The 26911-nt window shown below is 42.5% G+C and overlaps 1 protein-coding gene across 5 annotated transcripts in view; it reads left to right on the forward strand.

Moving 5' to 3' along the window:
* The window catches only part of ALPK2 (alpha kinase 2), a 71006-nt gene extending 46195 nt beyond the window's left edge, over nucleotides 1-24811 (forward strand). Inside the window, exons 8-13 of one of the 5 annotated variants that reach the window (XR_008445526.1) lie at nucleotides 3169-3443; nucleotides 3566-3654; nucleotides 7395-7612; nucleotides 10622-10732; nucleotides 13556-13604; nucleotides 24013-24054. Coding sequence is in view for 4 of the 5 variants with exons in the window: in XM_054033027.1 (XP_053889002.1) it covers nucleotides 3169-3443; nucleotides 3566-3654; nucleotides 7395-7612; nucleotides 13556-13604; nucleotides 24013-24229 (848 nt within the window). In the remaining variant the exon portion in view is untranslated. The other 4 variants (XM_054033027.1, XM_054033028.1, XM_054033029.1 and 1 more) reach the window with 4 other exon arrangements.
* The last annotated feature ends 2100 nt before the right edge of the window (nucleotides 24812-26911 follow it).

Consider the following 26911-nt stretch of genomic DNA (forward strand, 5'->3'; position numbering starts at 1 on the left):
AGTAATTCTGGATGATTACCTAATCATATAGCAAAATCATCATAATATACATTGTCAATCTGTATTGGAAAGTCACGCAGCTTGATTTTCAAAAACTCTGATTAACAGTGGTGGGGGGTTTTGATCACATAGGCACATATTCTAAGCCAACATTCACAATGCATCACATATCTTGGTGAATGCACTTATCACTAAAATTCAGGTCTGGAGTTTAAACACTCCAATATTCGGGAGCATCTGAGCAGAGGATTTAGCCCATTTGACCCATTTTATAGTTAGGGCCAGTTACAACAGTCAGATCTGGTTTGGGATTTTGAATTTTTCCAAACTTCAGAGGTGTTCAGCTCCAGAGCTGTGGCTTGGGTACTAATGGTTATGTATCTGTAGGTCTGATTGTTCTCCTTAACCTCTGAGGATAGGACAAGAAGCAATGGGCTTTAATTGCAGCCAGCGTGGTTTAGATTGGACATTAGGAAAAACTTTCTAACTGTCAGGGTGGTTAACCACTGGAATAAATTGCCTAGGGAGGTTGTGGAATCTCCATCATTGGAGATTTTTAAGAGCAGGTTAAACAAATACCTGTCAGGGATGATCTGAATAATACTTAGTCCTGCCATGAATGCAGGGTACTGGACTAGATGATCTCTCAAGGTCCCTTCCAGTCCTATGATATGATAGTGTTTCCAAGGTGCAGCCCGAGACACAACACTCATCAGAGATTAAATTAGCTTTGACCCTGAATCCTCTTTCATTATACCATTAATACATGATAAATCATCTTTTCCTCTTACACCAGAAATGCCTTCAGACCTTACAGATCAGTCATCAGTGCAATATTTCTTTGACAGTTCTTTCCCATTATGCGTTGCCCCTTGCTGTCCCAATAAAGGCAAAATTCCCCTTAAAGCTAATGGGAGTTTGCAGAATTGTGCCTTTTATGGAATTCCTGTAGTATAAAACAGGTTGAGTTAAATGGACAGATACTTTCGATGCATTTGGTGCACTGCCACTTCACACACAGTAACTAGTGAGATACCACCGCAACATGTCACAGTAATAAAGAAGGAGAAAAAAAAGAGGAGCAATAAGATATTCTGGCATAAAATCTTCCAGTGCTATTTGAACACATGGTATTTGCAAGTTGTCTGCTGTGTAACTTTACCCAAGGAGAAGGGCAAGGATGGAGATCTGGAATATTTTCCCCATGTGTTATCTTTTATTTAATCAGACCGGCACATCTTGCAATGCATGTGCTAAAGATAGACAACGCTTTGCAAATTGGTTTATCATTTCTGAACATACTGTACTAGTCAACTACTTCATTCAGATGGTTGATTTTTTTCTTGTTTCTCTTTGTGGAGTAGAATTAATCATTCACTTCCTCTTTAAAACAAATGGAGGGCTTTTCATCTAGCAATGCTGTATAACTTGATAAAAAAACTATAATTGGAGATAAGGAGCCCTTTTATTAGAGTACTGTATATAGACATACACTGTTCATTCTTTGCTTCAAAGGGAGTCAAAGGTTTACATAGTCTAAATTGGAGATAGTCACTTTTGCAAGCAGAAAGACTTTGGACTGCACCACTTAGGGCTTTAGGTTTTCTTCTCTCACTTTTCATTAACACAGGAGAAGTTGTATGTACATAGAGAGATGAAAGTAGTCCTCACTCTATGTAACTCTGCAGCAGGGTGACCAGATAGCAAGTGTGAAAAATTGGGATACTTTTTTTTTTCCCCCTATGGGGCATGGAGTATAGTTGCCTATATAAGACAAAGCCCCTAATATCGGGACATCTGGTCACCCTACTCTGGAGATCTGAAACACAGGTAGAATTTTTAGTTCATTTTCCTCTACAGTCTTGCCCTTTTCTCCACTCCAGTTTTTTCTTTTACTCTTTTTGTATTTCCCTGCTTCTTCTTCCTCTGATATTTTGTCTGTATTTTCTTGGTAACATTATTCCACACATTTAGAAATTGAAGTCAGTAATTCCCCAGTATTATTCAGTTTTAACAAACTTACGCAGATGTTTGTCATCTCAGTGCAACCTATAAAATCCACAGGTGACAGTTCGAGAAATTATGGTTCAAATTTATGCCTAGTTTCACCCCCACTGAAATCAATGCAGTTACTCCACAGATGAATGTGACACAATATTTTATGAGAGGTTTCAGAGTAGCAGCCGTGTTAGTCTGTATCCGCAAAAAGAAGAACAGGAGTACTTGTGGCACCTTAGAGACATTTGTTAGTCTCTAAGGTGCCACAAGTACTCCTGTTCTTCTTTTTGCGGAGTCTCTAAGGTGCCACAAGTACTCCTGTTCTTCTTTTTACAATATTTTATGGAGAACCTGAGTCTACACAAAACCACCTATGGAATAAAAGTCATAGAATCATAGAAATGGAGGACTGGAAAGGACTCGATAGGTCATCAAGTCCTGAGCTCTGGGACTGATCTGAAAATTGTTATTGATGCTATTATTATTATGTATATTATGGTAGTACCTGGTCCAGATTGGGACCTCCTTGAACCAGGTCTCTGTACAAGCACACAGGTAAACAAGGTTTCTGCACTGAAGAAATCTGAAATCTAAAGTTAATTTTTAAACATTGTTTTTCAAATTGTAAAATAAGCTAATGCAGAATTGACAACACACTCACATCTTCAGGCTTTTCTAAAAAGATTAGGCCTGATTTCCAGGGAGGTTAGGTGTGCAATCACACATGCAAATAGGGCACACCCTAGCTGTGTGTGTATTTTGTAGACTCAATGGCCCAACTTTCCTGCCTTCTCACGGGAACAAAAAATTTGAAGCAAATCACTGCCACCACCAACTTCAGGTTCTCAAGCAGCTGTAGTGGCTTCACCTACATTTGAGGATCCAGTTCAAAATTGCCCTGGTTGTTTCTAAAATCCATTGTGGATTTGCTCCAGCCTACCTCATGGACCCAATAGCTCTCTATTTCCCTCTCTACTCCATCAATGAGACTCCCTCTCTGTCCCTCCACAGTGTTTCGGCATTCTCTTCAGCAGTCTTTCCCCATCAGAACAGCCTTCTTTCCACCTCTTTCCCCTATTCTTTTCCTTTCACTCTTAACAGTCTCTTTCTTTGCAATTTACTGTGCATATGGAAAGATGCTGTACAGAACACAGTTTCATTGTGGTTTAGGTTTGGAAGAGATTGAATTCATTCAGCTCATGTTCAGAGAAGACTTCATCAGCGATAGCTATTTTGGTGGCAACCTGCATGGAAGAATTGCAACGGAAGAGTTACACTTTGGTGAAGGGGTGCACCGGAAAGCATTTCGAAGTAAAGTGATGCAAGGCCTAGTGCCTATATTCAGCCCCGGTCATCCCTGTGTTCTTAAAGTGCACACTGCTATTTCATACGGGACCAAAACCAAAGATGAGCTTGTTCAGAAGAACTACAAACTGGCAATGCAGGTAAACTCCATTTTCCTCCATAAACAAACATTGTGGGAATAGCTGGCTTTGAAATTTTCAAACAGCTGGCTGTGTTAAATGTTTTCAGTAACGCTGCATTGGCATTCCTGTTTGTAATATAGGAATGCTATGTTCAAAATACCGCAAGAGAGTATGCCAAGATATACGCAGCAGAAGCAGAATCTTTGGAAGGCTTTGGAGAAGTGCCAGAGTGAGTATGTATATTATTCTGAGCTACAGTGGCCATCTGGCTCCTGGAAAATATTGCTGGGGAAGAAAAAACAGGCATGCTGAGAACATATGGGGTACCACTGCAGTCATATCTTAGATCATACTTGGTAACGATGAAATGGTAAGAATGATTCTGTCTTCCAATTATAGAGAAAAATAGTAAAATCCAGTGAGTAGCAGAGATTCAGAAGCAAAGGGCCTAATTCCGATCTCACATACACTGATGTAAAGAGTAATCCATATATGTCAGTGCAAGTACACCAGTGTAAACCCAGTGGGAGACGAGAGTCAGACCCCAAAGCTTTCAATTAAAAATAAAACCTAACAAAAAAAACCGTAGAATTTCTGAAAGCTGGTACTAAGTCTCTTCTGTTTAGGCAAGTCACTTGAGCCCATCTGTGCTTAAGCCACAAAGTTTAGCTCTGGTTCTGGACTCTTCCCATGTTTGGGATGTTCATATTGAAGGATTGTCCCAGTGTAGAGAGCGGGTTTGTCTATGTGTGGAGATCAGATTAGTAATTTTAGTACAGACCCGTCGCTGCACCTCAGGTTGGGAAGTGACACCTCGTGAATTTTGCAATAGATATCTCAGATATTTTTCAAAGGATTTGCTGTTCCTGTGTATGGCTACCATATATAGTCAGATGCCCTAAGGATGGTTGAAATTCCACCTGTCCATGACTCACCTCAAGGATAAACCTCACATGCCTGTGAGCAGCCTAAGTCTCCATCTCCTTGTAGAGGACATAAGATATCTGCTTCAGCTGCATCTGAATCACTGAAAAAAATTAAAGTGGATGAGTTAACTATTTTCCCAGTAGTCTCTCTATATATAGTGAAAGATGATTCTATTTGGATCCCAATCCAGAAAACAGTGAAATAAAACAGCTATATGCTGACCCAAAGTGAGCTGAACATTAAGCTAAACCCTGGCTTTATCCAAAACAGCAGGTGGTTTTGGTATCCACACCACCTCTTTCCATCTTTACTAATTAGAATAATTTATATACGTGCCATTCATGGTGGCAGCTATTTCATACAGCACCAGAAGGAAAGAGGAAGGCTGGACTGCTTCCATTTGGTTACTCTGTATGCAGTATGCGTGCTCAGCATGACTGTTTTTTATTTTCTCCATAGCTCTGAGATAAAAGCAGGCAACGCTGCACCACTGAGTTTTAGGGGGGAAAGCACAGCAAAGAAAGGGGTTCTCAAATGAGTGTAAAGGGACCTACATGCCCGAGACTGCATTTAAGAGGATTTTTCGATGGGACCTTTTAAAACCATGCAGTAAGGAAGGGCTATAAGTCTTGCGGTGTTTACTGCAAGCTGCTGCTACTACTACATTGGTGCCTATAAAGAATTTTCCAAATGAGCTCTGTTGATATCACACAAAATGCAGACTCTGGAATGCTTTGCTAAAGCAACTTGTTCAGTATCACACGCTTTCCTTAAAGGCAAATACCATTCCTGGCAGCACCCCTGTAAAGGGAATGAGAGGTTTTACCAAGTGAGAGAAAGATCCTCCTCCTCCAGAACTGCAATCTTTACATCCTGAGCTTCTAGTGAGGACACCGTTGATTCAGTATAAAAGGGTACAGCTGTTCCCAAATGGCAAAGGGAATAACTGGACAGGTGTCAGGCCCCTTTATACCAGCATTCCTGCTCCACACTAGGGCTTTTACCCATTTAAATACATTGGTTAAAATAAAAATAAAAACCACACCCATAAACCAAATAGTTATACCAGTAAAAATGAAGTGTAGACCAGGCCTGAAAGAGCAGTAAGGAAGAGTTCTCCAGGTCCGTGCCCATCTGCTCTATCTCCAAGCCATCTCAGGCCTCCGTATCCCATCAGTTATATGGGCAACACTCCAATTCATTTCAATATGAGCTGTGTGTACCCAAATTATGCTGGGAATCAGGCCCCTTGAACACTGCCATTTCCAGAAGTACTGGACTTCTCCTTGAGAGTTATACTTCTGGGTGTGACCACCACCATTTTGGCATATCGATTTAAGGGATGATGCTGGATGCAGGAAGGCATGTGACTGGAGAGGAGCACACTTCTCTGGGGTTTGCCATAACTTCCTGTAAAGCAGTGACTATTGCTCCATACATTGGTTATCACAGGCACTGCCTGGAGATCTTGTGAGCTGTATAATAAAATATGGCGATGTCTTGTGATAAACTCCATTTGATTTCAAAATAGAATTATCATCATGAGATACTGGAGCCTGATTCTGTGCTTACTAGCATCAGTGTCATTCACCAGTGACATCAGTGGAGTTACTCTTAGGGTTTCTCCTGCCACCCTTCACTGTACTAGCAGGGAGGGCCGGCTCCAGGCACCAGCGTAGCAAGCAGGTGCCTGGGGCGGCCAATGAAGAGGGGGACGGCACCTTCGGCCTTTCAGCGGCAATTCAGCGGCGGGGCCGTCACTCCCTCTCGGAGCAAAGAACCTGCCGCCGAATTGCCGCCGTAGAATGAAGCGGCGGTAGAGCTGCTGCCACTTGCAATCGCAGGTTTTTTTTTTTCCTGCTTGGGGCGGCAAAGATGCTAGAGCTGACCCTGGTAGCAGGGCACTCCTCCGGAGCACTCCTGTGTCACTCCAGTGTAAACAGAATCAGGCGCATTGTGAGGTTTCAATGCACTTCTCAGAAGCCGAGATGCAGCAACAGCAATGAATTCTGGTAACCAAGAGGTTCATGTTGGCAGTGAGATAAGTAGTTTCTAGAATCCTCAACAGATTCAAGTATGTGCTAGCTAGACATGCTAAGCTCATCAGTTTCACTTTATGTTCACTGGAATTTTGAGAAGACTTCATAACTCAAAGCAAAACTTCCACAGTTTATCTGGATTTGGACCGCAACCAGTTTCATATCTATTCCATCCCTAACCATAAAGGAACCTAAGGTCTGGCAAACCCAGCCCACGTTCATGGAAGGCTTTGCAAACCTTTTGACAAAATTAGCTCAAGTTTTGAGTTGGAAAACTAGGTGAGTTTTGCCTGGTTTTGAATTTCCATGTGAAATTTCACCTGGAATCAACTGAGGAGTTCTGAACTAGACACAACTAGAGTTCAGGGATTCTCAGCTCCAAGGCTTTGGCTTGAGCCAGTCTGTACTAAGAATCTAATGATCCCTCAAAAAAAAGTTATTGCACTTCCTCCTCTTGTTGTCTGGCAAAAGAGTTGTTTTGGTCTGAATTTTCAAAAGTGCTAACTAACTTTGGATGCCTCTGGCTTTAGGTGGACAAATTGAGAAACCCAAGAAGTGCCTACTGAAGTGCATCAACACTGATCACAGATAACATTGCCATGGAAGCCACTGGAGGATAAAAGGGCTCAGCACCTTTAAAAATCAGGACTTCTGTTGTCAAAAAGGCACCATAAAAACAATGCACCCAAAAATTAGTGAACACTTTTTAAAATGTAGGCCTTCATTTTCAGAATGTACAGGGACGGCATTAGCAATTATGCTTTGAAAACTTAATGCAGAAGGGTTTAGATTTGACCCAGTAAATGAAACAGAACTTACATCATTTGTAGATCACTGCACAATAGAAGGAGCTAATTCCTATCAAAACGTTTCCTACTATCAAACTTGACTCAGCCCTAGTATCTTTTCTACTGACTGTCTGAAACTGCCTGTTCCTGGACAAAAAGTCTCTCTTACACGTTCCCTGACTGAGATCATTAAAGTTTATTGGGTTCGATTTCAGGATCATTCCTATTTTCCTTGTTCATCGTCCTGAGAATAATATCCCTTATGCAACCGTGGAAGAGGAACTGATTGGAGAATTTGTGAAATATTCTGTCCGGGATGGCAAGGAAATAAATTTCATGAGAAAAGACTCAGAAGCTGGTCAGAAGTGTTGCACCTTTCAGCACTGGCTGTATGAGAAAACCAATGGAAATTTGCTCGTTACAGATTTTCAAGGTGAGAGTTCTGATCCTTGTGACAGTATGTGACAGTTCTGCCATGCTATCACCCTGACACCCAATCACTCAGTATCCCAGTGACTGGACAGACTTTCACAGTACGTGTATGGAGTGAATGGCAGTGAGCCTCCCTGCCTGGGCTTTGTGCTAGCTACAAAATCTGCACTGAAGTTACAACTTGGGCAGCAGCTCAGACTCCGAAGCCTAGGGATGAGGGTAGTGCACTTGAAAGCGCTGTCTACACAGCTATTTTTAGAGCGCTAGCACGAGTCTCACCAACCCATGTCTGTCGCCCCAGGCCAGGAATCTCACTGTCACAGGCTGTGTAGATATGCCTTCAGAGCCTCATTCCAGCACAATTCTATTCTTTGCTGTTTTCAACATATTGAAGTTGCTGAGCATGGTCATGTAACGCTGACTGACCCCAGTCATCGGCAGCCAGGATCAAACCTGGTAGCTCACTTACCACATGATCCTCTACTGCATGAGCTAAAAGACGCATGTCTCTTAGCCAAGGCTGTAGAAGGCTCATCAATCTCTAGCTAGTCTAGCCGCCACTAGAAAGGGACAGAGTGCCACACCAAGCAGGCATGGGTTATTCTCACTCGCTAACCTCATCACATAAAACTACTTCCCCTGGATGGAAACCAGAGAGATTCCTGTTGAACAGCTCATGTCCAGTGCCCTGACTGCACACCTGCCAGCACACTTACTGTCTCTCTCTTGAGTAATTTAATTCCTTTTGTGGCTCTAGTATTTAATTCTTGACCTTTTATCCCCACACTCAGAATCTGAATCCTTCCCACGCCATCAGACATCACCTGCGGTACCCACAAGGCTCCACCATCCATGTCTATCATGCTGTTTGACAGAATGGTTCTCCTGTTGTGTTTCTGTAACTCAGCTCTTTTACAAGGATAGGTTGTTGGCCTATCGCTCAGCCAGTGGGCTGCTTTTTGTCTAGTCCCTACCGTTTTTGTCTGTTGGATAGTCCTAACAGGAGTTAAAACTCCCGCCATCACAGCTCTCAGTGTCATTGAAACATAGAAGCCACCCATGGCATCAAGCATAGTTTCCTGTAAAGTACAGTATTATTACTAGGCATTATAACCCAGACTAGGAGTTGCAGGTGCTCCATACCTCTGAATACCAGGCCACATGTTTAGGTGTCTAAATATGGATTTAAATGCCAGTCTTCAGGCACCAAAGTTGGAACATTTTGTCTTGAGCCTTTATTTCAGAAACACAACGTAAGCAGTGTGACCCAGTGTGCCTTAAAATGCCAACATCGGGGCAGGCTGCAAAAGGGAGAGCAGATAACCACCAGTTTTGGGAGTAACACTGAAGTTAAACTCACCAACCAGTCACAAACTGTGCTCCTGATCCCCCACACTGGTTATCAAGAAGCTGAAAAAAGAAATCACACAGCCTCCTTTATTACATTCCAGTTCTCTGGCTCCCAATCAGCTCATAGGTCCAGTACAGTGAGAAGATATTTAAAAACTTTGCTCACTATATAAAATGTTCTTCTGACCCCAAAAGGCCAGCCACATTACCAGTTCAATATTAGTTTGGATCTTACCCAAAATACCACACTGACAGCCAATCCTTTAGCATCTAAAACTAAAGGTTTATTATAAAAAGGAAGAAAGAACAAGAAGAGAGTTGTTAAATGATAAAGCACCCAGATACATACAAAGACCTCAGCATGCATGTGTCAGGTTCTTAGCAGTACTGGTGAGTTTGCCGGCTTGAAAGTCCCTCTGGAATACATCCACAGCATGGATGAGTCATTTAGTCCTTTGTTCAGGGCTTCAGTTTGTAGAAAAGTTACTCGAGAGGTAAGAAGCAGGAATGAAGACAAATGGAGATGATGCAGCTGCCTTTTACATTCTTTTTACCATGCAGCTTGTACTTCCTTTGTACCAAACACAAGCTTCACAGCACATGGTATGGAAAAGCCTTAGAGTTCTAGGAAAAGCCTTAGAGTTCTAGGCATGCCCCTACCTGCTGTGCGGACTCATCAGGTGTATTCTCTGGTTCCTTTCAACGGGTTCATTGTACAGTTGATGACCCTTGATGGGCCATTGAACAGGCTAGGCAGTGCTGATGACAATCTGTCTGGGGGTGTCACCCAGTTGCACAGCACAAGTTTGGAAATACAGATATACCCGACATATCTATAACTCACAATAGAAAGGTGATACAAGCATATAAATAAGATTATCATACTTGGCAAATCATAACGTTTTCACAGATACCTGACACGGCATATCTAGCACGATTCATTGCAATTTTATAACATTGGTATTAATAATAATAATAATATAAAGTGTGTCACAATTCCATAGAGCATCACATGTGGCATGTCACTAACAGCTCAAAGGCATTAGCTGCCTTAGGTCATGTCTACACGAGCAAGCTTACAGCAGCACAGCCTATGCAGCTGTAAGATCACTCGTGTAGCCGCTCTGCACTGATGGGAGATAGCTCTCCTGTCAACATAATAAAATCACTTCAATGAGTGGCTGTAGCTATGTCGGCGGGAGAACCTCTCCTACCAACATAATGCTGTGCACATGAGTACTTATGCCAGGGAAGCTTATGTCTCTCAGGAGGGTATTTTTTCATACCCTTGAGCGACATAAGTTTTGCTGGCATAAGTGGTAGTCTAGACACAGCCTTAGAGCCTGACATATGCCCACTGAAGTCAAAAGGAGCTTTGTAATGGTTGTAAGAGAAGGAATTTAGGGCATGAGAAACCCTTTGAGCACACACAACCCATCCATTCAGTTGGCTGTACATTATCTAACAGCAGGAGGACAAAAGGGGCAATCTGTCCCATACAGGTATTAATGATGGTATTAGAAACCATGGGTTGAAATAGCATGAAGCCTATTGTACCACTTAAACATTAATATAGGGATAAAATTCAGATTAAAATGGTGTAGTCTTTGTGTCGGTTGTCTACGTGAGGAGGAATTTCACCTTCAATAATTTGTCCTAGGCTACAGACTGAGGGCCATTTTCAGTTCTCAGTTACGCTGATGTCGGTGGGACTGACAGAGTGTAACACACAGCAGGATCTGATGCCCCAAAACAGCATATGTTTTGACAAGTGAGTTCTGAATGGCCCCATGATGTGTTTCGATGGCTGTGCTCTCAACAAGCTAAAATAGTTTCCTAGTTGGAGCTTTAAGTTGGGTCTCTTGGAAGGGAGCTTGTTCTCTGCAGGGCCAGCTCCAGCTCCAGCTTTTTTGCCTCCCCAAGCGGCGAAGCAAAAAAAAAAAAAGATAAAGCCGACCTTCGGTGGCAGCTCAATCATGCCGCTCCATTCTTTGGTGGCAATTTGGCAGCGAGTCCTTTGCTCCTTTGGCAGCACTTCGGCGGCAGCTCAAAGAGAAAGAGAGGGACTGAGGGACCCGCCGCCAGAGACCCGGACGTGCCGCCCCTTTCCATTGGCCGCCCCAAGCACCTGCTTCCTTCACTGGTGCCTGGAGCCGGCCCTGGTTCTCTGGAACCCTAGGCAGCATTTCTCCTCGCTCCACCAACTGTTTGGCTTGTGTTATACTCTCTCCAGCCCGTTCTGGACATATGGTACTCTCATCTGAGTCTAACTGTGTCATTCCTGACTTGCTCCCGCTGCTGTGCTAAGCCTGCTGCCCTTGCAATGCTCCTGGTCCTTTCTGGCCTTGGTAGTGAGAGACTGGAATCAGGAATCACACCTGAGCCTCTTATGCAAACCAGGAAGTCACATGGCTCCAGCTTCCAATGAATCTGTTTGTACAATGCCTCGCACAATGGGGCCCTGGTTCATGACTCCTACGCTCTACTGAAGTACAAGTAAAGAACAACATTGTTCACGGGAATTAGCTAATTAGATGATACCCTGTCAGTATAAAAATATCTGTAAATTACTGTTATCAAAAACTTATTGTAACAAGCTTTTTTGCCTGAAATAACAATTTGAACTAGCATTATGCCAGAGGAACCGCAGTCAAATTATTAAATAGGGACATTGGATTTTCTAAAGTATATTCTTTTTTAGTCTAATTGAAGCATTGAGACCCACCTGATAATTAAAAAAAAATCAATACTAATTACAAGTGCCTTTGGCAAAGTGACTGGAGAACAATACAAATATGGGGTTAGAACAATTAAAATAATACACGGCCTTTTGATATGGCATCTCACATGGGAGAGAATAAAAGCTGTGCAGGGAGGTTTCTGATATTTTCTTTTCTACTCTCTAACGCCAGCCCTGTGAGCTCTGGTGCTGTGTTGGCTTTCTGTGTGTGATCCACACTCACAGGAAAGAAATGAATTAGCTGCTTGCTGTGGCAAGTGCTTTAAAAAGGTTAATTGGCATCCAATCTGGAGTAGGAGAAGTTTTCACATGGCTTGTGTCTCTGTAAATAACCACTCTGGAAAGAAAAAAAAGTCTCACACTCTTACTAAGAGATTTCATTTTACTACAAATGCACCTTAGTAAATCAGAACATTCAATACAAGGCTGACTAATGCCTGCTTTTTACCCCACCACTCTGGGATTTATGAACTGCTTTGTGAAATAAAAGACTCTAAAAACAGCACCCTGTGCCAGCACTTTGCCTTGCCTTTAAACATCTAACATCTGTCTTTAAAACCAATGGAAAAATTCACACCCAGGCTCCTGATCACGTCTGAAGGAATGACCTCCTTATATCTAGAGAACACTGCCGTGACACCATTATGTACCTCGCTCACCCGCATTGTGCAAATATTTGGCCTTTAAAGAAGTAGTCTGTGGGTTCACGAAGTTGTTGAGGGAATAAATAGAGCAACAGTCCTGGCTGGGGTTCTGCAAGGAAAGGTGGAATTTTTCCACCCCCTACCCTTTCAAATTAGAAGGCTGAAAAAACCCCAAAAACAAATGCAAATGAATTAACAGGGAAAAGCCTATAGGACAAACTCCTCCTGGCCTGGTGAGTATGAGGCATGCTCGAGTCAGGAAGCAGAGCCTCTGAGTTAGCATCTGAGCCTGGGAGCTATACGCTCTATTGATTCTTACCTGCTGCTCCAAAAAAGGAGCACCGTGTATCTGCTGCTGACAGCAGCATCCTCACAAAGGGGGACCACTGGGACCCTGTCCATGCTCCAAAACTGCTGACCACATCCCCTTGGAATGGCTTGGCTGTGAATGTTGCAAGGCACATTAGCTTGGTTTCCTGCGGTGCACTCGAGGAAGTGCTAGATCTGTATCCTACCCTATACCTGCACACCTGCTCTGAGGGAGAAGGAGACTCCCTGCATCATCATCTCTCCACAGCACAAGCGCACAACACAGGGCAAGGCTTTGCCCACCCATGGCTAGTAAAACAAAAGTGGGGGTAAAAGTGGTAAGCGCTTTTTGGAAACACTGAGTGAAGAGTTTAATTTAGTACCTGTTGGTCACCCAAAAAACTAAACAGAGAGCAAAGATTATTGGGCCATGCTGCTGATATTCAAAGTGGGTTCCCCATTAGAATACACTGTAGCCCACCCCACCCCCACTTGCAAACATCCAAATCCCAAAACTTAGGAACAATAAATGACCCTTATGCATCTCTTTGCAGATGTAAATGTTCTGATGCTGGATTAGGTGTCCCTTTAAGATGCCACAGTTAAAGTGAGGCTCTCAGTTACCCTCCAGCATAGGAAACATTCCCAAACCTTAGAGCTCCATTTATCACCTTGTTTGTGAATCACTGGAATGCACCTGACTGCTGCTAGTGTTGTGAACCGCACAGACCAAAAACCCTACGTTTGCAGGGAGAATGTTAAAATATTGTAACTACACAGAGAGAACTGAAACAAACTATAATCAATAAAGAATACCTAGCTGCATCTATAAGGCTATAAATCTGAAGACACTCCTAGAAAGTCTGGTATCATGCAAGCTCACTGTTTTGTTTTTTTGTAGGTGTAGGAATGAAGTTAACTGACGTTGGCATAGCAACATTGGCCAAAGGGTGAGTGAAAGACATATTTCTCAATGGAATATATTTGCATTGTGCTTCAAACTCCTCACAGTGTAAACCTGATGGGAGTTGGTGCATTGGATGTTTATGTCTCACCATAACTTTAGGGGGAAAAACAATCCCAATGCAATTTGTGTTAACCTCCTCGCATTCATAAAATAGTAATGGGAACCTTCCTATCAAGAAAACACATTTGTTTTCCTCTTTGAAGGAAAGCGAACGTACTGGAGGTTTTGCTTTACAGAATTTCTTCATAAACACTTTATCTTGGAACAAAGAAGATGTCATTGGTATTCCTCGTAAAATAACAAATAATAATCAAGATTTTCTTTTCTATTTGTTTTTTTATCTCCAATGCAATACAAATCAATAGAATGGTCGATATTTAATACTTCAGTTCCTATCTTACCCACAATGCAAAATTATTTGAAAAAATCAGGGAGACGTGATGATTCAGAGGATGGGTAATGGGATATATTTTCAAAAGTGATTTTGTGTACCCAGCTTGAGATACTTTATAAGGGCTTGATTTTCAGAAGTGCTGAAGAATCGCCTTCTGAAGATCAGGCCCCTTAAGGCACCTCACTTTGAGCACCGAAAAAATGAGGCATCCAAAAATCACTTGTTCTTTTTGAAGTGTTTGGCAGCCCCAGCCTAGGTTGCTTGTTCAAGGCCAGCCCAGCCCAGCTCATAAGTGACCATTACTATCTGATGGCTATTGAAGAACAGTTATGAAACACACAATGTCCCTGGAATGGAATGCATCCATACCACAACTCGCACTTGTTGGCAGAGGCCACGGATTGATGGATACTACAACAAGGTGGTCTGCCCTTTAAGTGCCATGGGTCTGGGACCAGCCAGCCCTGTTCAGTGATCAGACCCAGCTGGGAAGGGAGCAAGTGATTGTGAAAATCAGCAAGTGGCTCAGCTGAGAGGAGCTGCAGGTGAGAGATGGGATCCTGCAGTAGACCTTGATGCAGCGGGAATGAAGAAAAGGGCACATTCTCCTTTCAGCACTGAAAGGGGCCAGGGGGAAGCCTCTGGGGGACAGAAGAACTTCCTTCTGTTTTGACATTTTTCCTAAGTTTCATGTTGAAGAATAAAATGGTTTTCTGGAAGAGATTTGAGCATGGCAGAGAGTCCTGGGCTGGGCAGAAAGGTCAGGAGCCTTCAGATACTGTCATTATTAGTTATGGAGTTGATGATACTAAAACTAAACATCCCTCCCACTTCTGGAAAACGGTGGCACCTTGTCTTATATATAAATACCCCTCTCTCACATTTCAGACTCTGTGTGTTAGTTATTCCTCCCACGACACATTCAGATGCCTCTTGTTTTCTCAGGCTTGACTGTGTGCTCTTGTGAGCCATGCAAGGCATGTGAGGGAGGGAGAATGTCCAATGCAGCTATATCTAGGCTAGTAACTTGATGCACAAAGGAAACGCATTTAAGGATTTGCTGACATTTATTTGATTGCAAAGCAGCCCCCCGCCCGCCTTCTCAAAGACAAAAACCTCTTGGAGCTATCAAACACTGCACAAGGCATTTAAAAGCAACCTGTCTCCAAGTGACTCTGCAATTATTTTAGACCTTCTTAAGAGACAAATATATAGAATCCCACAGCAGAAATAAAAAGCTTAGCCCATTTATGTTATAATTATTTTCCACTTCTCCCAAAGTACTACTGATTTTTAATCTGTAGAGTCATTCATTAAACTTACTGGGTATGCTATAAGATAACAGCTAAAAACACAGTCCCCTTTAATCCCTCTGTGAGGATAACCCATGTCAGGGAGTGGGAACTCTGGGTGAAATCTTGGCCCCATGAATACAGTGGGAGTTTTGCCATTGATTTCAATAAGACCAGAATTTCACCCACTGAGTTTTTATGAAGTCTTCTAGAAGGCATGGAGCAAGTTTGCTCCCTTGGGACTGTAAGTGGTCACTCTTACCACCCTAGTACCCCTTGATGCGAAGTCATGATGTTGCAGGGGACTTCACCTCTAGTGCCCACTTCCTTAGCCCCACAATGGCCTGTCTCTGTCAAAGTCTTTTGAATTCAGTCCCTTTCCAGGGTAACAAAAGTTCCAATTGTAAATCTCAATAAATCCAAATGAATAATTCTTCTGCCCTCTCAGGCTACACTGACATTCTCGGCTTCTTAGCTCCTATCCCTGAGCCCTGCAGAGCTTCTCTGTTGCTTTTTCCTCCCAGCAGGTTTTCCCCCATTGTTGTCCCCTCCCTAGGGACTCTCACAACTTCCCTCAGAGATCTCTCTGGTCATTAGAGGCCCTACCTCACAGCCCCTCCACAAGATCCTAACCTGCTGTCTGTGGGTCTCTTCCAGCCTCATTTCCTCAGACCCTTCCCATGCTCTTCCTCTCTCCTGGGACTCCTCCCCAGATTGAGTTCACAGCTCTGTTTAAGTAGTCCTCTCGCTGCTCCCTGGCATCTGAGGTGAGTCTCCATCAGCCTCAGCTGGGGATAGCTGTCTGGTCACAGGCAAGGCCAAGCCTGGGTTGCCTTAAAGGGGCAGACAGCTTGTGACAGTGGCTTAGGAGCATTCCAGAGTTTCAGGACCTTGCCTTCTGTCCTCTCTAGATTATATCATGGAGCACAGAAGCTAGGGTTACCAGATGTCCCGATTTTATAGGAACAGTCCTGATTTTTGGGTCTTTTTCTTATATAGGCTCCTATTACCCCCAACCCCTGTCCTGATTTTTCACATTTGCTGTCTGGTCACCCTAACAGAAGCAGTCGTACCAGGTCAGACCCATGGTCCATCGAATCCAGTATCCCATCTCAGACATTGGCAGATGCTTCACAAGAAAGTGTAAAAGCCACATAATGGACAACATAGGCAACTATCCCAGACAGTTAGTTGCTGACTCCTCTCCAGAAGCCTGGGTGCCATTATCCCTCATACACATTTACACTAGCAAATATGTCTGAGTGATATTATTATTAATATTATTCACATAAATGTCTAACCTTTATTTAAGCCCTGCTATGCCCTTTAAAACCTAAGACCAGACCGCAAATATCTTGCAGAAGTGAGTCCCACAGATTAACCATACATGGGGAAATCACAAATTTCCTTTTATCAGTTTTTAAATGTCATTCATCTGCTGAGATGTTTAGCAATTCCAACCCTACCAACAATAACTGCTGTGAAATTTTGCACCAGAGAGAGAGAGAGAGAGACCACCACTCTTTCCAATATTATTTTAACAAGCCTGTTGTTTCCTCAACTAATGCATACTATTCTTTTCTCTAACTTTGTTGTATGTGATGTCACAGTTCTGTTCCCTTGCATCTTTCTTGGGTAGATGGTTGTGACAACCACTTTACGTTATAAGCAACAGAGGGTCCTGTGGCACCTTTGAGACTAACAGAAGTATTGGGAGCATAAGCTGAATCTTGCATCTGAAGAAGTGAGGTTCTTACCCACGATAGCTTATGCCCCCAATACTTCTGTTAGTCTCAAAGGTGCCACAGGACCCTCTGTTGCTTTTTACAGATTCAGACTAACACGGCTACCCCTCTGATACTTTACGTTATGTTCTTCCTTAAGAAATCTGTATAAAATATAGAACTGATCACAGCAATAGGTACAAAGAGAAATATCTTTATTGCCTATGTGGTTCTCTATACGCCAGAGACACAGAAAAAAACAATGCTTTCCCCCCAGCCTCCTTTGTACTATCCTAGCATATTCTAGGAAAACCCTTCACATTTCTAGCTTGGCACTTTTTCAAAATTTACATTGATTTTTTTTTTCATTGGCTCCAGAGTGAAATCATTTGAATTAGTCTCTCATCATCCATCTAGAAAATAAAGAAATCAGACAAGTTTTAATTATGTTACGCTGTGCTCTGGAACCTGATGATTTATAGGAAGGCTTTAATGAATGTTATTATACAGCATACTATGGGAAATTATGCTGATGAAAACCCATCTGAGACAAAGAGACAGGAAGATGAGGTGAGACAAAGAATGTACAGTGAAATCTGAACTAAGGATCACCCCAAATAGACACTCTTTGTCTTAAGCAATTTAAATTTCTAGTGTCCTTTTGTTTGACTCATGTTATTTCTACAAGGCAACAGATTTTTTGCTGGTCCTGTATTTTCCCCACATTGTTCATCATTTACCCAGGAGGATGCCTCTGAGTTAATTTTTGCCAGATTGATTTTAAAACATGTTGGGATGTACAGGGGAAAACAAATAGGTAGAATTCATCCACATCACAGCTTAGTGCTAATGGCAATATGATGTAAACAAACAAGTGAGATAGTAAACCCAGTATGTCTGTGAGAGCATACACAGTCATACACAGTCATACTAGGTTATAATTCTGATAATGATTCTAATATTTTTGATTCTGTAAGACAGAGATGAAATGAAACTAATGTATCAGTGTGATAGCCGATGCAAATTCTGTAACCTGCCTTTGCAGGGCAGATGAACTCATTGATCGCATAGGTGTCATATCGAATTCCTTTGAGCCTATATTGAACTTTGGGAAATTTTACCAGAATCATGGCTGAATGGAGACTATTCATAGAGTTTCTGTTCAATTCAGCAAGTAAATAAAAAGCTAAATTCACTCTGACAACACTATGACTATGATTAGCAAAAAAAAAAAAAATAAAACCTACACTGTACTGCTTACATAATTAAGTTGAAAAATACTATCATGTCATGCTGTAAACTGTTATTGATGAATTTAGAAAAGCTGATAGGGCAAACGTCAGGAATTATTTATGTTCATTTAATTTTCCCTAGTATTACTTTTAAAACAAGCGTACAATACATCTAGCAAGAGACAGCCCAGATTAATATTCTGCATAACATTTCTAGCATTGCCCAGTGCCATTAATCGTTTTATAAGCCAGAGATTCCAAGCAGTTAGAGTCTGAACCACAATGAATTGCACTGTCCAGAATTTATTTATTTGTCTGCTCTCCTCTCTATCTCCCCCGCTTTGGTAGTGGTTATGAAGAGACTAGATGCTTACAACATTTAAACACATTTCTGATTAGTAATTGCTTTGAATATCTCTCATGCCTGTTTTATCAGTGGAGTAAAAAGGCACAAAAGCACAAATGTATTAGTTGAAGTGTAATAGAAATGGCCGCGATAAATTTTCTACCACTAGAGGGCAAAGTTTTCCTGGAAATAAAAAAACCAAACCTTGAAAACATTTATCATTTAACTATTGGGAAGAACCAAAGTCAGCAACTTAACTCTTGTAAATATGATATTGGCTCAATTCTTTCTTATATTTAAACAAAAAAAGTAAAATACAATTATCTGATTTCTAGCAGCTTCATGACTACTAACCAACATTTTAGATTAGATGTTAAGTTCCAAGAGTAGCCATGGTTTGTAAAAAACACGAAGGAAATGAGATCATGATATGCTTTTGTACACCCATAGCCATGATGATTAAAAAAGGCTTCAGCTGCCAAATGTAGAATCTAAAATTTCCTCCATGTTTTTGAGCATGGAGAGCTTTGGGGTAGCCTACTGTGGAGAGAAAAGGCACCGCAAAGTTTGAATCTGGATCCAAATGCTAACTCCTTTAGATTTCAGGAGTTTTGGTTTGGGCTTCTCCCTAAACATGAAGGGATTTTGTCATAAACTGCATTCATCAGTGATCTAGCTACTTAATTAATAACACATGGCATGTTAAACAACAGATTAAACATTCTTTCAGGAGCTTGGAAAGGTCATTCGGTGCTCTTGAATGCAATACATATGAAAGCAACATAAGGACATTTCCAATTTAGAAGCCATTCGCTGACACAGACCTCCTCCCCCATTACATGTACCCACAAGCTATAATAGCAGCAGAATGTTTGAATTAGCCTCACTAGTCCTGCCAAGCTGCAGCTAGACTATAGTCATTATTAAGACTTTGCAGAACCAATGATACATTTAGATGTGTAAGTGATGGAGAGCTCTATAGAAACACTGAGGATCTGGATTTTTGAATACCCCAAAGGCTGGGGGTGCTCAGATGCAAGGATTTAATTCTCACAGGCTGTGGTGATGGGTGTGGTATAAAGGGATAAATAGGTAGCTTTCGATGACCCATTGTAAAGATAGGGGCCATTTACAAAATTCAGATCCAGCCCAAGATTTTGAAGCCTCTCAACCTCCAAAATGTGGTGGTGTTTGGATCAGAGGGGCAGGGTTGATTTTGTCCCATCTCTAGTTACTAGAGCAAACAAAAGCCAATTATGATAGAAAAAGGGAAATGGGTGTGATTTGATTTGTGAATAAAGCTGGTGGAATAGTATTCATCAACTTTTTAAACTCTACAAAATATTGGCCTCGTTTTTCATTAAAGACCTAGTCCCATTTGCTGTGAACGTATTCAGTATGTGCTGAATATTTCAGCTGAATAACTCTGAGACTGTGGCTTATTTGTGAAGTTTTCACAAATTGTTCACTTCAAGCATCTGCTATTCATGACATGAAATTGATCATATTCTATTGTTTTTGGTCCCTGATTGGATGATCTGCTCTTTAAAAGGAGCATAGTGAGTGACAGAAACAAAATACGAATAGGAAAATAGTCTGAATTCATTACACTGGATTTTCTTTTGAACGCATTCTCCCATTAGCCAGAGACTAATTAACTATAGCCAACCTTCACAAAACTGGACACTCATCTGCAGTCCCTGAGTTTCTGGGTGCCCAATTTGAGACATGTTGGGCGTAATTTTAATGAGAGCTGAGCATCCAGAACTCCAGTTGAACTCAGTGGACGCTGTGAGTGCTCAGTACCTAGGGAAATCAGGCCCTAAAGGTCTCAGGTTGGGCCCCCGACGTTCGAATAACCCAGAATCAATCATCACTGATGAAAATTTGGGCCTAAACCAATGGACTAAAGAAACAAATAATTTCATGGTTGTTTCCTTCCAATATGTCCTCTGAGACCAATGGCTAATGGACGTGTATACTGATCCTAGAGAAACATTACTGACATAAGAGTTAATAATTTATCCCCACAGACTGGATAATTTTTCTATTTTCATGAGAAAAGAGGATAGGTTTTTAAACTCTACCTTTTCATGACAAAATGATCTCCAACTGTTAAACTGTTGGTCTCGGTACTAGTATAGAAAAGTGCATAAACTTCTTGCAAAGGAAGAGTGCAGGAAAGAGCATGTGAAAAATTCCCACCAGCAGGAACATAATTTCCATGAATGTGGCTTCCTGGAAAAAGGAAATGGTTTCCCCCTCTCAATTGAAAAATAGGCAGTGTCTGCCAGGAGGAAAACCCACCACATTCATGCCTCAGAAATGGGTCATTTTGCACACATCTACAAGAGCAATCACAAAGAAAAGCAACTATCATTCATTGCAGTGAAAGCTGTCAGATCACTAATGGCCCTGGAGATTCCTAAGCATTTAGATTTCTTCCTGCTTAATAGAAGAGAAATGTGGCCTCTCTTTCAGTCCTGCAGCGGAAACAAGATATTTTAAATATTAAAGCAAGCAGATGCTCTCCGAAGGCTCTCTACATCACAGAGGCTCTTTATCCACTCAGACACTGGCACCTGAATCTCTGACATGTACAGTCCTGCACCATGCAGGAGAGTAATTGAGAACCACTATAGAGTGAAGGGGTTTTAACTAGAACTCATTGAATTATTTGTTGTTGACTAATAGTCGCTGTGAATTTGTCCTTTATTTCCACAAATACCCAGAGCTTGGTTGAATATTCATGATTAAACCCCTGTTGGAAGGGGGACTAAGGCTGGCCTTCAGACACAAACAAAACACAACAAAAGGAGAAACAAAACACTGTCTCTTTGAGGCACGCCCTTTCTGATGAGTTACTGCTCTGCCCCGGCCAATTTCCACAGTCGAGCCCAAGGCTATCCTCAGCTTGATCCAAAGGAGAAGCTCTTGTCAATGTCAAGTAGGCTTGCTTGTGAAAAGAACCATCCTCTGATGTGACTGAAGCAGAATCTTCTTGCTTCTAGAGTGGGGCTTGGTCTGGGAGCGTCCTGGCTCTATTCTCTCCCCCCAGGAGCGAGAGAACATTTCATCACAGAGCCCCAAGCTACTTTGCCTTTCTGTTTATAATCTGCCATAGGGCTAGATTGTGAGTGCAACCTACACAGCCAGGGAGTGTAAAGGAGTGGGGGCACCAGGTGCAAGCTACCCTAAACCTGAGTCAGGGTGTAGGGGGAGAGTATGGACTCTGTGCCTGATAATCATGCTGGGAGCCAGCAAAGGGACAAGAAAAGCCAGGGCTCCACACACACATCAGCCAACAGGGCTGGCTGGCAGTGGTGTGGGCAGGGTGAAGTACATGTGATGTTCATCACCTTGATCTGGATTGAACTAGAGGCCTCCAAACCTAGAACCATGAGTCTCTACAGCATGAGCTGAAGCTGCAGCTAAGAACTGAAATAGACTCACGTCCTCTTTGGGTTGGGTGCAGATACATACAGACCAGTGGGTTATATATGCTGGATCAGTTCACGGGCAAATGCAACATACTCCCTAGTATGCAAACAGGCATCGTGGAGCAATTGTAACTCAGAGGGCAAGTCTGAGTTGCATTTCCTTTAGGGAGCTCCTCCTGGAGCAGCACAGATATATGCCACTGCCTACTCAGAGCTGGGAATAAACTCTTCCTCTTGGCCCTAAATGAGTCAAGCGGGAGATTTCTCTACTTCCACCAGACAAGCATCTCTAGAGCAGGGCAGCTCCACCACCTGATTCACTTGTCAGGCAGATAAATCCTCCCCTAGCTGGCTTGGCATGGGTATGTTCACACCACACATAAGAGCAACCTCAGTGTAGTGCTTTTATTCACTACAATTCCCGCAAAAGATTTTTTTTTGTTTAAATATTCAACCAGCTCCAACCTTAAGGAAGGGGATGAAATTGTAAGGTCACCACAAGAAGACAAAAATGGCCAAAAATATCAAAAATTAAAAGGCTGAATTCAGGACTTCCCTTTCCTATTGAAGCTGATCTCCATAAAGGACACCAATAATTTCCCTTACAAGATAATCAGGGTTTGTTGTCTTCTTTCCACATACGTTCCAGGCTGCAATGATTTGTTTAAAATAATTTAAGACAAGATTGTGTGTGTGCGTGTGATTAAACAAAGCAACAAAGTCTATAGCTATATATGTGTGTGTGTGTGTGTCTGTAAGGAAGCAATGGAGCCTGCAATGTGAAGTGCGGGTATGCAGAAAAGCATGACTTACTTTCTGGGTATGTTTGAGAAACCGCAGGATTTGTGTGATCCATCAAAGAGTTTTTTCCACCCTACCGTGGAACTGTGTGTTCCATGATGATCTGACACATGGGAGTTCCCGGGTGGCCTTTTCATCTCATGTGAGATTACTGATGCTAGGAAAGCAGATAGCCTGACATTTCAACCTCCCTATTCTGTCACCTTAAAGGAACAATAGAGATGCAAAATGAAGCTGTTAGCGGTAAACAGAGAAAGATACTGTCATGCTGCCTTAAAAAATAGTTTTTGGTTTCTGTGCCACCTGCTTATCTCCTTTGGTGAATTTTATTCTACAAAGCATGTTAGAACCGACAGGCCCATCCGTCATATGGCGATTGGGCTTTTCTTCTTGGAGCAGACAGCATCTTTATTAGCACTAGGCAGGCTGCCAGGGAGAGAAATGAAATGCCCAGAACGTATTAGGACTGTATATTAGATTGCAGCTCAGATATTTTCATTTTGATGCTACCAGATAAACTGGTTCACGCACAGATCCCAACAGGACAAAGATCACACTCCTGCTATGATTACAAACAAAACAAAACGACTGCCCCTACCCCCCGGAGCTTACAATCTAAGCCAAGCAACAACCGATGGATACAGAGAGATGGAGAGAGCACAAGGGAACGAGACAACATTGGGCAGCTTGACAGGCTGTGTCCCCAGCACACTAGCTCTGGGTGTGAGCAGCAGGGACACTCCTTCAGAGCAATAATGATCACACTTACCCACTTCTGTAGCCTTCTTCTATCTGAGGTGCCCCAAGCACTTTATCAAGATTATACTGTGGAATTTTTCTTTGTTTATAAATGTATCTAAGAAGTTTGTTAACTGACAATTGTATTAGCCACACATTGAAATTATAGCGGGAACACAGGGCTGAGGGCCAGCCTCCTGAGCCTTGTTCTCTGCTCTGCAGCTGACTCACTGATTGGCCTTGGGCAAGTCATTTAATCTCTCTGTGCCTCATTTTACCATCTGTAAAATTGGGATAATACGTCTCTCCTTCAAAGAGGCTTATTAAATGTTGTAGTGTTACTTATGAATCCAAAGTCACACCGTAAACCTGGCTTGAAAAACAAATGTCGAAATCCCCTTTTTGTTCTTCTTCACTGCTGCAGATACAAAGGGTTTAAAGGCAACTGCGCCATTTCCTTCATTGATCAGTTTAAAGCCCTCCACCAGTGCAATAAGTACTGCGAGATGCTGGGGTTGAAATCCCTCCCAGGCAGTCATCAAAAACAAAGGAAACCAACAGCCATGAAAAGCAAAGTCCCTCCAAACTCACCGAATGTACAGAAAAGAGTGGCCAGCACTCAGGCAACCAAGACAACATAGACCTCCTGTCTTCAAAGCATCCAGTAACATTGCACAAGCTCCTCTCTAGAAATGCACAGGTACTGAAGGACATGACTGCGGAGTTAGACTGAGCCTTCTGCATTATACCACCATTTTGAAGCTGTTCTTTGATAACAGCAACCAGGAAACGAGCTGCATAGGTGGCCTAGCAGACTGCAATTCAAAAGCAATGGAAAGTTTTCAAAGCCAAACAAAGCTATCTGCCTCGATTAACTTTCAAGTATTTTTACATCCGTCACGTCAGTGTATATTTGTGTATTTGCACACTCTGTGTCTTGGTCTTTGTGCAGGAGATGGATCACTGGAGCATTTCTGTCCTCCATTCAGCAACTCCCAGATCTCTACGCCAGCGATACTGTGGCATTCAGCAGCTATGTAAAAATAAAACTACTTAAGCCACCACTTAATAAAGGTTTTGGACTAGAGCTCGATACTGGCACTGGGGTCAAGGATGTATGAGAATAATTGCTTTATTTCCTAACTCTTTGCACAATTTTAATCCTTACTATACTCCTATTCCTTGTACTTTTGCCAATTAAATTCCTTTTAAAACAAGCATAAGCCACATGGGTATTTGGATCATTATACACACCTGTTCTCTGAACAAGCTCAGGGATTTAGCTGCCAACTATGTAGCTTTCCTCATAAAGTTCGGTCACCCAGTTGGAAAAATCCTAAAACTGAGCATCACCTGGGAGTTTCTTATCCACAGAATTTGTTTTCTCCCTGAAGCCCTGATCCTGCGATTGGACCCATCTTGCTCCCATCCAGATCCTGCTGCAGGATTGGGGCCTGAGGGCCCAAGCTGCAGGGTGCTGAACACAACTCATACTGAAGTCATTGGGAGTTAAGGATATTCAGCACCTTGCAGTCCCTGGGCTGGGTGTAGTGGGTGGGCCTGGGTTCCCCTACCAGTCACTGGGAAGTGATGCAGGGTGTTGGAGATGCAGACAGACAGCTGGTCTAGAAGCACTTTGAATTCCCCAGAAGGGGAGAACTTTAGTGACCTGGCCAGAGGGCCAAGTCATCAACAGGAAGCTATAACTCCTGGAGTGAGTGGGGCCACAGGGTGAAAAAGATGATGGGTAGAGACACAGCCAGAGGACGGCAATGCCTAGCAAGAGCTAATCCCCAGAGCCACCAGGAGGTGGTGCCACATGCGGTGAGTAGACCCCGTGACAACAAAGGTACAATAGTTTTTGTCTTCACAGGGACAGTCTGAGTTTCTGATGGAATAGCTTAGAGTCAAGTGTGCCTAATGCAAGGGGGAGCCACCATGACAGTCCACATTGACCCAGAATTCCCAGACAATAGTAACTGAGATACTTAGAACAGGAAATTATTGTGGTGACCTCGATTCTCCACTATGTATGAGCGGTGCAGCATATTGTGAAGACTGGCAACCATAGGGATCCAGGTGTGGTTCCCTGAATCTCAACCACCCACGGGGCCTGCTCCAACTCCTGCCACTGGCATAAGGGCCATATCTTATCAGTGAAAGACCAGGCATAGAGGAGCTGTGCTCCACCATACACCCTTGTATCCATACCTACCACCAGACTGCCCCTGATATGTCCCCTTCCTCTCTTTATGCGGGGAGAGGAGGAGCTAGAAGTGAGTTTCTGCCCACTTTCCACCAGAAAAAAGTGCCCCTACCCAAGGGGAATTCTCCACCAGCTACTTATATGGTGCAAAGTGATCTAAACCGGCTGAAGAATCTGGCTCTGTATATCAAATACCACTTTCTCAGGTGCTAAGATACCACAGTGATTGGAGCAGGGTAAGAACCTGAACAGAACAGACTAGAAGGGGAAGATTACAGGCCAGATTGCTGCCATGTACATTTAAAAAGATCACAGAGGATTTTTTAAACTAAGGGCTGGGGGAAAGCTGACAGGCACTGGGTTTGAACAGAGACATTCCTTAGATGAGGATTTATTAATGGGGATTCTCAATATCTCTAGTAAAGAGAAGAGGCTAGAAGTTGATAAAGTCCAAGCAGGAAATGAAGAGAAACAGTCAAACAAAAAGAGTCCCAGTTAATTACATCAGGTGAAGGCAGACAACTAAATATTGACACATTTTAAAAGTGTTTGTATACAAATACTAGAAATCTAAATACCAAGATGGATGGATTTGAGTGCCTGGTGTTAAATAAGGATGTTGATATAATAGGTATCACAGAAACTTGCTGGAACAACGATCATCAATGGGATATGGTAATACCAGGATACAAAATATGTAGGAATGACAAAGTAGGTTACGCTGGGGGAGGGAGTGGCACTATATGTGAAAGAAAGCATAGAATCGAATATAGTAAAAATTTTACATGAACCAAAGAGTGCCATAGAATCTCTATGGATAGAAATTTCATGCTTGAATAGTAAGACCATAGCAGTAGGAATATGTTACCGACCACTTGGCCTGGCTGGTGATGGTAATTGTGAAATGTTCAGGGAGATTAGAGAGGCTACAAAAAAACAGAAAACCCACTGGGATTTCAACTCTCCCCCATGTTGACTGGGTATATGTCACCTCAGAATGGGATGCAGAGATAAAATTTCTAGACACATGAAATGATTGTTTCCTGGAACAGCTAGCCCTGGAACCCACAAAAGGAGAGGCAAGTCTTGGAGCACAAGATCTGGTCCAAGAGGTGAA

This window comes from Malaclemys terrapin, chromosome 6, assembly GCF_027887155.1.
Source record: "Malaclemys terrapin pileata isolate rMalTer1 chromosome 6, rMalTer1.hap1, whole genome shotgun sequence".
NCBI classification, from domain to species: Eukaryota; Metazoa; Chordata; order Testudines; family Emydidae; genus Malaclemys; species Malaclemys terrapin.